Below are 12,534 nucleotides of genomic sequence, written 5' to 3'. Positions count from 1 at the left end.
AGTTGGGCTTTCTTTTTTTATACCCATCTAAAATGCATCTAAACAGGCACCCCGCAGTAACTGTTTTGGTCTTTTTGAAACAGATTCTACAAAATTCAATACAATTTTTATCATTGACTGACAGCCGCTTTCCCCTCTGAGCCTGGGCATCAGGCGTGATATGTGTGATGATTATGCTGTTTTGATAATGATTTCACTTTGAGTCTTTTTGTCTCTTCCTACTCTCCTCCTCAGCGTCACCACATAGGGGATCGAAGCCTGTCGTTGTGCAACATGTTTTTGGACGAAATGGCCAAACAGGCCAGAAACCTGATCACTGACATCTGCACCGAGCAGTGTACACTTAGTGACCAGGTAGGAACACAAAGCCAACTGTTTACAGGGACAGTTTGACATTTCTAGCTTGAATACAAATGCTACAAATTACTGATCAGACTGACAGTGATACAGGTTAACAATCTGCGTCAGCCAACCCCTCCAACACCCTCTGTTTGAACGCTGGTTAGACGCTGACAGACTTTATTGAGAATAAAATCAATCCAAAGATAAACTGACCAGTTCATCTGGTTTAATCTATACTTAAACTACTGTCAGGGTTTCCACTAGGAACAAAACAGCAGGGCTACAGTTGTGCAGACTTCCACACAAGAGGAGAAATACATCCGGGAGTTTATTTCCTTCTTCCAGTATGAAAAAAATACTTTATTTCAAGGTAGAATCAGGCTTTGTAAAATATTTTGCCACATGTAATTGCTACATGTCGATTCAGTTGTAAATTATCCCTTTTTTGGGCATTAAGAAATTAATTGCTGGCTTATTAATGTAGAAACAATAATACATGGTATTGATAATTTTGCTATTATGCAAGTTTGACCCAGTACTGAAATAGATTCTCAGATCGACCAACACTTTGCCATCAATACCCAGAGCATAAAATGATGTTTGTCCATATAAATATTTAGTCATTTGTTGAAGCTTGTTGTTGTTAAAAGCTCCTTAAATATGTCTGTCAGTCTCCTGGTTTAACTGCCTAAGAAAGATTACTACTGCTTTTCTTTTGTCTTCAACATGAGATGAAATATACCTCATTTATCCCAAACGTTCAAAAAATCCACAACCTTACTTAAATAAAATACAATAGCTAAAAAAAATGAGAGCAAGGCAAAACAAAATCAATCAATAAGTTAAATGAGGAAAAAAGGAGCTTAATAAGTAAAATTTTTAATAAATTGTAAAAATCATAATATAAAACAATAATGATTCTTTAAACAAGTAAAAAGGTCTCATGTAAATCTGAAGAGCACTTTAAAACAAAATATCAGTGGCTTAATAATTGTAGTGAAATGTTGTACCTTTTTATTTTTACCTTAGCTGCTTCCCAAGCACTGCGCAAAAACCATCAGCCAAGCTGTGAACAAGAAGAGCAAGAAGGCGACGGGGAAGAAAGGCGAGCCGGAGAGGGAGAAACCAGGCGTGGAGAGCATGAGGAAGAACAGACTGCTGGTCACCAAGTTAGTACAAAAAGAGGGAACGTGAAGATCTGAATGTTTTTGAAGGATCTGCAGAGCCACAGTCTGCCTCTGTCTGTTCTCAGGCTCAGCTTATTCTTTATGCTTCTTTTAAAAACTCATTACTGTTGAGTGTGTTTTAATTATAGTGATCTGTAATTGTTTATAGATTAATAAGTATTCATCTTTGCTCATGCAGTAAAAATGAAAATGGTAATATTTAGCTGTTTCTTTCTCCTATAAATAGTTGAAATATTATTTTTTTAACACATCAAATCTGGCTGGTATTGTTTTGAACCCTCCACCGTGTTGTTATCACCGTTTCCCAGACGTGTCAGCGCTTTCCAATTAAGTTTTTATATTTTCACCTACATATATCTATACTTCCTTCATTTTAAGTCTCATAGTTTTGCTCTCTTTTATTGGTTTTATTGGTATTGTTGCTTGTTTTCTCTGCACAGATCAGGTTTTAATCATATCTGTTGTTTATGTGTCTCCTCCCGCCCCCCAGTCTGGATAAACTCCACACCGCCTTATCTGAACTCTGCTTCTCCATCAACTACGTTCCCAACCTGATTGTGTGGGAGCACACTTTCACACCGAGGGAGTACCTCACCTCGCACCTGGAGATCCGATTTACCAAGTAAATAAGCACGCACGCATGCTTTCATAGTGAAGGTGTATAATTACAGATACATTTGTCCAATTTAGAGTTGCATCTGTCGACCTCGCAGCCCAGCTAACGCTGCTCTTCACCACCTCTGTGTTAATTAAATACTACATGTACAGCTTTCAGTGAATAGGAAAAAGTACAAATTACTACCTCATCATGACATGACAGTAATTATTAAGCAGTGCACAGTCCAGAGGTTGTGCTTTAAGCTGTTATTTAAAAGCAGATTAATTGAGCAGTTTAGGTGTAAACCGCTTTGGTGTTTCAGAATGAAAAGTTAAGGGATTGCAGCTTTATGATCGTTAAAATTAAGGTAATTAAAGTAAGTTGTGCAACTTTGAGGTTTAAAAGTGCTCTTACTAAATGTACTTTAACTTAGGCATGTCTTATTGACCTCTGATCGTGTCCAGGTCCATAGTGGGGATGACCATGTACAACCAGGCTACTCAGGAGATAGCCAAGCCCAGCGAGCTGCTGACGAGCGTCCGAGCATACATGACCGTGCTGCAGTCCATAGAGAACTACGTCACCATCGACATCACACGAGTTTTCAACAACGTCCTCCTGCAGCAGACGCAGCACCTGGACAGCCACGGAGAGCCCACCATCACCAGTTTATACACAAACTGGTGTGTTGATTTTTAGCACTTCTGCAATTCTCCAAAAACATTGTTAATAAAATACCAAAAAATGACACAGCAAAGGAAGCAGAAGTGTAATTTGAGGAGGAAATAAACAACAAACAACGCAAATAACTCACTAGACTTTTCTCAGTAGTTTTAGATGATTGTTTTTTTTAATCAGAGCAATTTCTATTCTCCTCACATCCAGCTCCATGTCTTTATTCTTGGGCTCTACTACAGTAGCTTTTTTCGGGGCCTTAATTCAGCCTCTCTGTTTACCTTCTGTCTGAAACGAACAGTTTTGAGTGCACCCTACCTTAACTTTCTTCTGAAAAGTTAGTTTAGTTAGTTTAACATTTAATTTATTATAACATTTAGGAAGATGCACTATTTAACTAGAGGACCAAATAAGCACATCCACACCAGTGAGGGGTAAATCCTGAACCCAAAACAAGCAGAAAACCAAATAAAAAATTTAATAGTTTGCAAGCTCAGTGGCTACAGTTTTACTTATTTATTATACCCGACAGACCTTAATGGAGCCCAGCTTGTTTTTCTTTTGAGGACCAAGCATGTAACCTATACTGAGACAGCATCCTGTGTGTGTTTGTAGGTACTTGGAAACGTTGCTCCGCCAGGTCAGTAACGGACACATCGCCTACTTCCCCGCCATGAAGGCTTTCGTCAACCTGCCCACTGAGAACGAACTAACTTTCAATGCTGAAGAATACTCTGATATCTCGGGTACAATCACTCAAAAGATTGTTTACTCATACAAACACACTTTGTGCATGAAAATGTTAGTAACTTGGTATTTATGACGACAAACAATAAATCAGCTATAGAAAAACTTTAATGTGGGGTTTTGTGTATTAATATAAGTTTAGAGTTTAGCCATCTTGTTTTTTTTCTGTTCCTCGTCTTTTTTTTTTTCTGCTGAAAGTTTATTGAAAGTGTTTATTTTTTTGCTTTTTCCACAGAGATGCGTTCCCTGTCAGAGCTCTTGGGCCCGTATGGTATGAAGTTTCTAAGTGAGAGCCTGATGTGGCACATCTCATCTCAGGTTGCTGAGCTGAAGGTATAAACATGTCCACAATCATAAAGATATACTCACATATTGAATAATAATAATATAAACTGTTATACCAAGTTGTACAGGTGATATTATTAGTCAGTGAGTTTTATTCAGATGAGTGATTTCTTTTTCCTTACCTGATGCGTCTCTGATTCTTTCTTTTTTTAAAATATAATATTCAGAAAACTGATTCATATATTTGTAATCTTTTGTGAGAAGTCCGAGCAGTGTGCCTGGCCTAATTGGGGATATCCCTTCTTCCTTACATCAGAGAGAGCCAAAAATAGGGAAACAAATTGGTTGATGTTGAGTGTTTAGTGTAGTCTGACGCCTTCCATGGTTTCATTCATAACCAGGCTTTTTTTTTTCTTTTTTAAAAACTTTGACAAAATGTTCTTACATATATTTATGTTTTGTTTATTTGCGTTTCTCTGTAGAAACTGGTGGTAGAAAACATGGAGGTGTTGACCCAGATGAGGACGAGCTTTGACAAACCAGACCACATGGCTGCGCTCTTCAAGAAACTCACCTGTAATTACTAACACTAACGCTAATACTTGTGCTTACACTTACTTGGCACAGATCTTTGCAGCTGCAGTTTCATCATGGTGCCAAACAATAAGTGATTATCCAAACACGATGGGAGTACTTATGCCACTTTTTGTGTGTGTGATATTTAGCTGTTTACAATCAGCAGCCTTGGCTTGTTTCATGTCAGTGTCTCAGTGTCAGTCTCTTATTTGAGATTCGATTACATCTGTGTTAAACTTGCCATCGTATTGAAAGTGGTTGGTTAGAAATGACTTCAAGTTAGTACACTTGAAGTACAAATTGATACACCTCCTTGCAAGTTTATTTTTGTGACTGGTGAACTCCTGAATTAACACTGATCACTGTGACAGCTGCTGTAATTCCACTCACTCGCTGTGTTTTCTGTTTTTGTAGCTGTGGACAGTGTTTTGAAGAGAATGACCATCATTGGGGTCATTTTGTCCTTCCGCTCGCTCGCTCAGGAGGCTCTGAGAGACGTAAGGCACACATAATCATATACCACTTTGAGGTGATAGATACTGGCAACTTGTGTCAATCAAGGTTATTATAATTAACTAAAACTAAAGCTGGATGTGGAAAAAAATACTGAAAAAAAATTAACTCAAACAATTTTGTGAACTTGAATAGAATAAAATGAAAATGTAAAGGAAAGTTTGACTATTTACGATACTGTGACACACCGTGGGTCAGCTGCGTTTGAAAAATTAGTTTTTATTGTATTAATTTTCTCTGAGACATTCAGAGTAGTAGCATGCAGTAATAATTAAAAAGACTAAGATGAACACGGAAACTAACAAGAACTAAACCGAAATAAGAAAATCCACTCTGGAAACTAACTGAAGCTAAACTTCATTTAAAACAAAAAGTCAAAACTAAAACTAGAAAATACAAAACTATAATAATGTGCATTTCTTTATTCAGCTTTGGGGCATATTCATGGCATTAAAATACAGTCATTTAAAAATGTTTTCATTTAGAAAGGTACAGTAGATGTTGTAGGCATTTTAATATTGAACCTCATCATCTTTTATACTGTAAATGGCCAAAATCAGTCTTACTAGACTGTCTCATCGACAATCACAATAGCTTGCATTATGTCCCTGTCAGGTTAAAGCTGAGTTATAAGCTGAGTTACATCAAATATGAATTAAACCTGGCTCTGATTCCAGCTACTCCCCTCTTGTCTTTTTAATGATAAATATCATGGTTTATACTTACAAGCTTTCATGTTCTTTGGTCCTCTGGATTTAGCAATTTAGAAGTTGGAGTTGGACCAAGTTCCAGAACTGGATTAACTGACCTAAGCCTTCTAAGACTGACATTTAGCTGGTTTCCGGAAACGCTGCTTATTAAAAGTGAAAGGATAAAAATATCAGGCAGCACTCTGAAATCACACATTAAATTAAGACATTCAGTGTAAGTGTTGAGGTACACGTTTATTGGCCCTTGCTCATTCAGTCTGAGATTTCCTGATAGTGGCTGCTGAAAAGCACACTTATAAATATTTTAGAGTATTTCCTCTTCCATCTTTCTCCGTCTTAGTGGTCTGTGTCGGTTTTGCTTTTTCCAGGTTTTGTCCTGTCACATTCCTTTCCTGGTCAGCTCAGTGGAGGATTTCAAGGACCACATTCCCCGAGAGACGGACATGAAGGTAAAACACACTGACGGGCTTGTCGAGGTAGATGCGCTTCCGGATGTCCCGCTCTTTGCGTTCATGTGGATGTTTTGTCTGTTTCCAGGTGGCCATGAACGTTTACGAGCTGTCCTCAGCAGCAGGTTTACCCTGTGAGATCGACCCAGCTCTGGTGGTGGCTCTGTCCTCTCAAAAGAGCGGTGAGTCGCAAACACGGTCACACACAACCACCATCCAGGAGCCACGCAATTCATCTGTATGACCATCACGATGTTTGTCTGCAGAGAACATCAGCCCAGAGGAGGAGTATAAGATCGCCTGTCTGCTGATGGTCTTTGTGGCAGTTTCGTTGCCAACACTTGCCAGCAACGTGATGTCGCAGTACAGCCCAGCCATCGAAGGTAGGACACCATGCTCTGTAGATTTGTTAAGAAGATCTAGTTAAAGTGACTCTCTCTCACACAGATTTTATGTTTGCAGTATGAAGTGCAATAAAGAGAAGGCACGAAACTTCAAAGACTCAAAGTGGCGGTTCATCCTAAAATCACATTTCTATATTTTTCCTGTGGCCTGCAGTGCTGTGTCTCCATCTAGACTGTTTTGGTGTGAGTCAGCCAGCTCTGTAGATATTATTAGCAGAGATGTCTGCTTTCTCTTGATTCTAATAGAAAGAAACGCTTCTCCCATTTTGGTATTTAAGGTGCCAAAAAGTTCATTTGGAAAAACTCAGCATTAATGTCTCTTTCCACAAATTGTGACCCAGTTACTCGGAATAAACACACCAACCTTGCAGCGAGCATTTTCATGCAGGGACTACTTTCTGCCTTGCAAACTATATCTGCCAGTCGTATCTGTGTGCAGAAAGAAGTCTGTCGTGCGCCAGTGATAGCGAGACAGGATGTAAAATTAATGGCATCCCCCCCCTCAAGCTGAGCGGTAATGATAGCTCGCTGCTTGCTTCATTTATATGGAGGATGTAGGCAGTGGAAAGAAAACGTGTAAAAGGCTGGTATTGTTTAAAAATGTTTTCCTTTTCCTTTTTTTTTTTCTTGTTGTTGTTTGAGAACCACAAAGGAAGTGCCACCTAGTAGACTGATTTTTAAAACACTACAGGCCAGAGGTGAAGAGTGTGGGCAGGGTGGAGTTGGCAGCCTCCCTCAAGATGCTCAGATTTGTTTGGTTGGGAGTGACCAGAAGGGACATGACTAGAAATGAGTGTATCGGAGAGACGGCACAAGTGGAGCTGTTTGAGGACAAAGTTAGAGAGGTAGGATGAGATGGTTTGAATAGTGGAGTTGAATATGGAGCTGCCAGACAGGAAGGAGAAGAAAAGACCGCTGAGAAGATTCATGGACGTAGTGGTTGGCGAGACAGAAAAGCATGCTAGACACTAGAGTCGAGAGGAAAAACATGTACATCTGATTACTGGGTTAAAAACAGTAACATGACGGTGATGCCTTCAGGTCAGGGGTGTGGAATAATGAGTCCCGGAGGCCAGAAGCCAGTTGGGTCCACTGGATCTGTATTTTCAAAAGTTTTCCAGCTTTTTCTGTTGGTAAATATTGATCTTCCCCACTGCCATTCACACTACATGAAATACTTATGTAATAGATTAATAATTAAGTGAGAGAAAAGTTTCTGTTTTTCCAGTATCTCCACATTTCTAATGCTGAACACTCAGTTTTCTTATATTAGGATAAGTCAGGGATTAAATGTTTAGTTGAATGCGTTTCCACCAACAGAAAGGGGAGTTTCACTGGTTCAGCCCACTTAAGATCAGAGTGGGGCATTTGTGATCCACGATGTAAAATTAGTTTGACATCTCTGCTTTAGGTTTCTTTGTTTGTTTAACCCACATTACAAATCTTTATGTTCACTTTTGCTGTTAGCCTAACAAGCAGCAGTTACCTTCTGGAAATTACAGATGCCATGCATGCATTCTGCTGCACTCCAGGTGTGTTCTTTTAAAAAAGTGTTTGGCTTAATGACTTGACTTTGGTTTGAGGCCGGCTGAGACTCTATGGGAGGAAAGATTCTGGAGTAATTGTTGTGACTCAAATGATTACGGAACAGAAATTATAATACATGATGCACTTAAGTATATTTGTGATACGAATTGATTCCTCTCCATCATTTTGCCCTCCATTTCCTGCTCTAATATTCATTAATAAAGGGGATAATAAGCCCGTCTTGTGACTCACTGCTGGGGGAAAGAAATTCCACTTTGTAAGAAACAAAATTTACCACGTTCAACGCGCGAGACAGTTTCTGCATGCAAATGACGTCGACCTTGTGCCCCAAGATTGATTTATGTGTGTTCATTAGAGCCATATTATCATCTTCATTATGTGTACTTTTTAAATAATTAATCAGTTTTAAATGTCTGTTTAGCCCATGTGACCCGTGTTTGTTTTTATTTATTTGCCTGAAAGATTCATTCAGTTATACAGACTTGATATTTAGATCCACGGAGGGGCATCGCTGCAGATACATGAGGCCTTTTGATGAGGTATCGAAGAGAGTTATAACTCAAGGTCGCGAATTATCAAGACAGTGCCACTTAACAACCTTGAAATGAAAGGCGCCATTGTTAATAAGGTACATTTGAAAAGGATAATGAGTTGTAATGGGCTCCACCATTGTTAGTATGCAGACTGTGTCCCGACGAGTGATTGGTTTTGCCGGGAGCAGGTCTTAACACGTCGCACCGGTCCAGCCACACTAACCGTTCTCTAACCTTACGATTACACGCGCGTTTTATATTCATGTGCTTGTCATCCATGTCACATGCGATACAGAAATGAAGCCCAGGATTGACAGATCCATGTTTTATAAGCCTGAAATTTCCTCTGCTGTGAAAGTCACATGTGAGAAATTAAACCGAGTCAATAATCTCTCCTTCTTCAGCTAATCGTGTGTGTTTGCTGCCTCCTACAGGCCACTGTAACAACATCCACTGCCTGGCCAAAGCAATCAACCAGATCGCTGCTGCTCTCTTCACCATCCACAAGGGAAGCATAGAGGACCGCCTCAAAGAGTTCCTGGCTGTAAGACACTGCATTTCTGTTACTCTTAGAGAACTTTACATTATAACTGGGGTTTCTCTAGTGTAGCACTGCGCTGTGATGGCAGCTCTTTAGGGCATCATGTCTGCATTCTGACGTAGAAGATACGCAGAATAATTAGATTCATTTAAACTTATAGGGGGATATACAATCTCTCATCATAATGTCAACATCAAACACGCAATGTAACAAATTAAAGGAAAAACCTACAACTGAGGTATCCGGTGACTATTATATGGCTTGGAGCCGTTATTCGGGTCCCCTTTCGAAGTTATCCTGATCAGCTCTGTCCTTTGATGAAACCTTTTTATCCTAAAGGGAATGGTCTCTTTGAGGATGACAGTGTCCCAAACCTTGGGTCATGGACTCGCTGAATGGTTTGATGTGTATGAAAATTATGTGATGTAAGCAATGACCTTCATAGTCTTTGGATCTGAGTCCAGCTGAACATCTATGTGAGCTTTTTGGTCGTCACCCTTATCAAAATACCAGGTATCTTTCAGACAAATGAGTTTCATCCCTCGAGTTACAGCAGCTTACAGAATCTATTTCAAGGAGAACTGAAGGGCTTATGGAAGGAAACTGTTATCCCTAGAAGACTTTGTATTGTGGCTCATTATTACCAACAGTCTGTGTTATAAGAAGTACAGAGTAGACAAGCAGTCATGAAGTGCTTACATGTCTTTGAAGCTCCAGTAGTTATGCAGTTAAGTCAGATTTTCTTTGATAAATTTGGAAATGGTGTGTAATTTCCCAATTTTTGTCAAGAAATTCTAAAGTTTAGTTAAAACTGATACGAAAACAAAACCGAAGCTTGACTTGAGAGACTCTTAACATCAGTCTGTAACATGTTTCTGTGTAGCTGGCCTCATCCAGCCTGCTGAAGATCGGTCAGGAAACGGACAAGATGACGACACGTAACAGAGAATCTGTCTACCTGCTGCTGGACATGGTAAGAAAACTACGTACAGGAGACTTTATCTGTCGACACTTGTTCCTCTTTTAAAAGTAAAACATCCTAAAAAGCAACTATCAAAGCTATATCAGGATGTGAAAAAAAAATGGATTCAAGTTGAAGTGCAGAACTATTTTTAACATTCAAGTTTACTTCTGAGTATTACCGTATATTTCCAATCGTCTAAGAGTTGTTCTGCATTTCGTTTCTGCTTCAGATTGTGCAGGAGTCTCCCTTCCTCACCATGGACCTGCTGGAGTCCTGTTTCCCTTACGTCCTGTTGCGAAACGCCTACCACGCCGTCTACAAACAGAGCATCAGCGCTAATGCATAGACACACACAGACACTAACCACACAAAGGCATACCTTATAGTCTGCTATTGAATGGGGGTACAGACAAAACAAATACACACTACCAGAGTACACTAAATCCAAACTAAACACACTAATCTATGCCTACAAAGCCTCAGCGTGTTCGGACAAAAAAGCAACACTGTCGGCATTTAACACTAAACGCGTAGCATTGAAAACAAATCCACTCAAAATATAAGAAGAGCGTATGAAACACAAGTGCTCAAATTAAAAAGAGGAGGGAAAAAACACAACATATGAACAGAAACACGAGCTGGATGAAGTTGGGGGATCAGTGTCTTTATTTTAATCGTACCGTTTCCATGATGTTGCCAGGGACCACGACCATAGCAACACAAAAAATACATAATGTTTGGTTGGTATAAAGAACAAAAGTATAAATATATAGTATATATATATAGTTGACACTAAAATATTTTTTTTCTCCTTTGTTTTTTTTAGTTTTTTTAATTTTGCAATGAAAGTTTTGAGAACTTTAGTGGCCAGCTGATAACTACTATGTGGTGATGGATTTTTGGATGCTTACTTTGAGAATGCAAATGATTCTGATGTTTTTGTGGGGTTTATTATTATTCTTATTATATTTCTTTTATGGATGCGGGGTGAGGATTCCTGTGTTGATACTGAAAGACATGTTGCTCGTTAATCTGAGTTTACACACGCGTACAGATACACAATCCTGAGCAGATCTACGGTTCCAAACACTAATCTTCGACCATTTCCTAGCAAACAAACACACACACACACACACACACATATTCAGACGGACACACACTTGTATAACATGGTGATGTTTTCTTTCTTTTTTTTCTAGCTAGTCGTAACATGAACATTTTGTGGGTAAAGATATAATATCTGTATTCTACTTTGATGTGAAGCTGTCTGTTTTTAATGTTTATGTTTTGTTATTTTTATGACGACGACAATGACGATTTGCCAAATGTGTTGACACTAAAAAAAAGAAAAGTGTGTATCAGGGCTTGGAAGGATTGGAGTGTTGACAAGTGGTGAGAAATGCCGGTTTTTTTGGGCGTTTTCAGTGTTTGACGCCAGCTCTGCGGCAGCTCTGTTAAACTCTTACAGTGGGATCAAGCAAAAGAAAACACTTGCAAGTATTCCCCTCAGCTCCCCTGACTGACGCTGCAGTAGGTGCTACATGTTGTCTGCGGTAGAGTAAAACTACAAAATAACCCCTAATCAGAACGAGTCCACTCGTGGCTCCTGGAAAGGAGCTTCGTTGTTCTTTTGAAGCCCTACTGAAGCAGCTGGGGGAAGCACGCCTTACTCAAAGGCACCTTAGCAGCAGCTGATGATAGCTGACCATCTATAGTCCAGTTATATAACTGTTTAACTTTAATACTAAGGTCATTTTAACCACCTAACACTAATAAAAAAACATAAGATGAACTGGAGCTGCAATAAGAATAAAAAACAATTATTATTCACCCTCAGTGCCGCTTTCACTGGATTTGCAAATTCTGGTCGAAGGGGCATCCACCAATGACTCTTACATATTTGCGACGGTTGTGTGGGACCTTAAAGGACAGATGGACAACTTTTACAAAGTGCAGTCTGATTTTTATTTTCTTCCTCAATCAGAGCACAGCAGGGGCTACGTAATGAGACACAAACCTTACTCTCCTTAAGTTAGCCCTTTGCTAGTGTAATACTAACCCCAGGGCTCTGTCTGAAGGTTCATTCTGCATACTACTCATGACTTTTAACCACTGCTGGAGTTATTCTGCAAGTGGCTGCAAAGTGAAGTCATATTTACAGAACGTAGCAGGAACACAGAAAAAAAAATGTTCAAAAAGGTGTTTCTTCTGTGGCGAGTCAGTAGTTTGCATTATGAGCTTGTAAGGACAGCTCCGTGGACACATTCTGCCATTTGATGTGGAATGGTTGCTGTTTTACTTTATAACTTCTTTTTTTTTTCTTCTCTTTTTTTTTGTGTTTCTGATTCCAACTTGTAACTTAAAATGACATGAATAAAATAAACTTTAGGGCTGTGTCAGACCTGAACTCTGAGTGTGTGCCACTACCTGCGATGAATGAGGTAAAAACCAGTAAGTATGAA

The 12,534-nt window shown here is 39.3% G+C and overlaps 1 protein-coding gene across 2 annotated transcripts in view; it reads left to right on the top strand.

Annotated features, from left to right (window-relative positions):
- The window catches only part of nckap1 (NCK-associated protein 1), a 37,245-nt gene extending 24,766 nt beyond the window's left edge, over positions 1-12,479 (top strand). For both annotated transcript variants that reach the window (XM_085427270.1, XM_085427271.1), the window contains exons 18-31: positions 235-354; positions 1,372-1,511; positions 2,020-2,151; positions 2,592-2,810; positions 3,418-3,548; positions 3,785-3,882; positions 4,317-4,410; positions 4,825-4,907; positions 6,002-6,082; positions 6,171-6,264; positions 6,349-6,465; positions 9,002-9,111; positions 9,992-10,081; positions 10,302-12,479. In XM_085427270.1, coding sequence (XP_085283396.1) covers positions 235-354; positions 1,372-1,511; positions 2,020-2,151; positions 2,592-2,810; positions 3,418-3,548; positions 3,785-3,882; positions 4,317-4,410; positions 4,825-4,907; positions 6,002-6,082; positions 6,171-6,264; positions 6,349-6,465; positions 9,002-9,111; positions 9,992-10,081; positions 10,302-10,418 — 1,626 coding nt within the window. In that variant the 3' untranslated portion in view covers positions 10,419-12,479. The remainder of the gene's footprint in view (positions 1-234; positions 355-1,371; positions 1,512-2,019; positions 2,152-2,591; positions 2,811-3,417; positions 3,549-3,784; positions 3,883-4,316; positions 4,411-4,824; positions 4,908-6,001; positions 6,083-6,170; positions 6,265-6,348; positions 6,466-9,001; positions 9,112-9,991; positions 10,082-10,301) is intronic.
- The last annotated feature ends 55 nt before the right edge of the window (positions 12,480-12,534 follow it).

Source organism: Rhamphochromis longiceps, linkage group LG13 (genome assembly GCF_057381845.1).
Source record: "Rhamphochromis longiceps isolate RC_006_pf linkage group LG13, R_longiceps_female_GT1.1, whole genome shotgun sequence".
NCBI classification, from domain to species: domain Eukaryota; kingdom Metazoa; phylum Chordata; class Actinopteri; order Cichliformes; family Cichlidae; genus Rhamphochromis; species Rhamphochromis longiceps.
The sequence above is the reverse complement of the archived record's forward strand: the minus strand, read 5'-3'. Positions and strand labels throughout refer to the sequence as shown.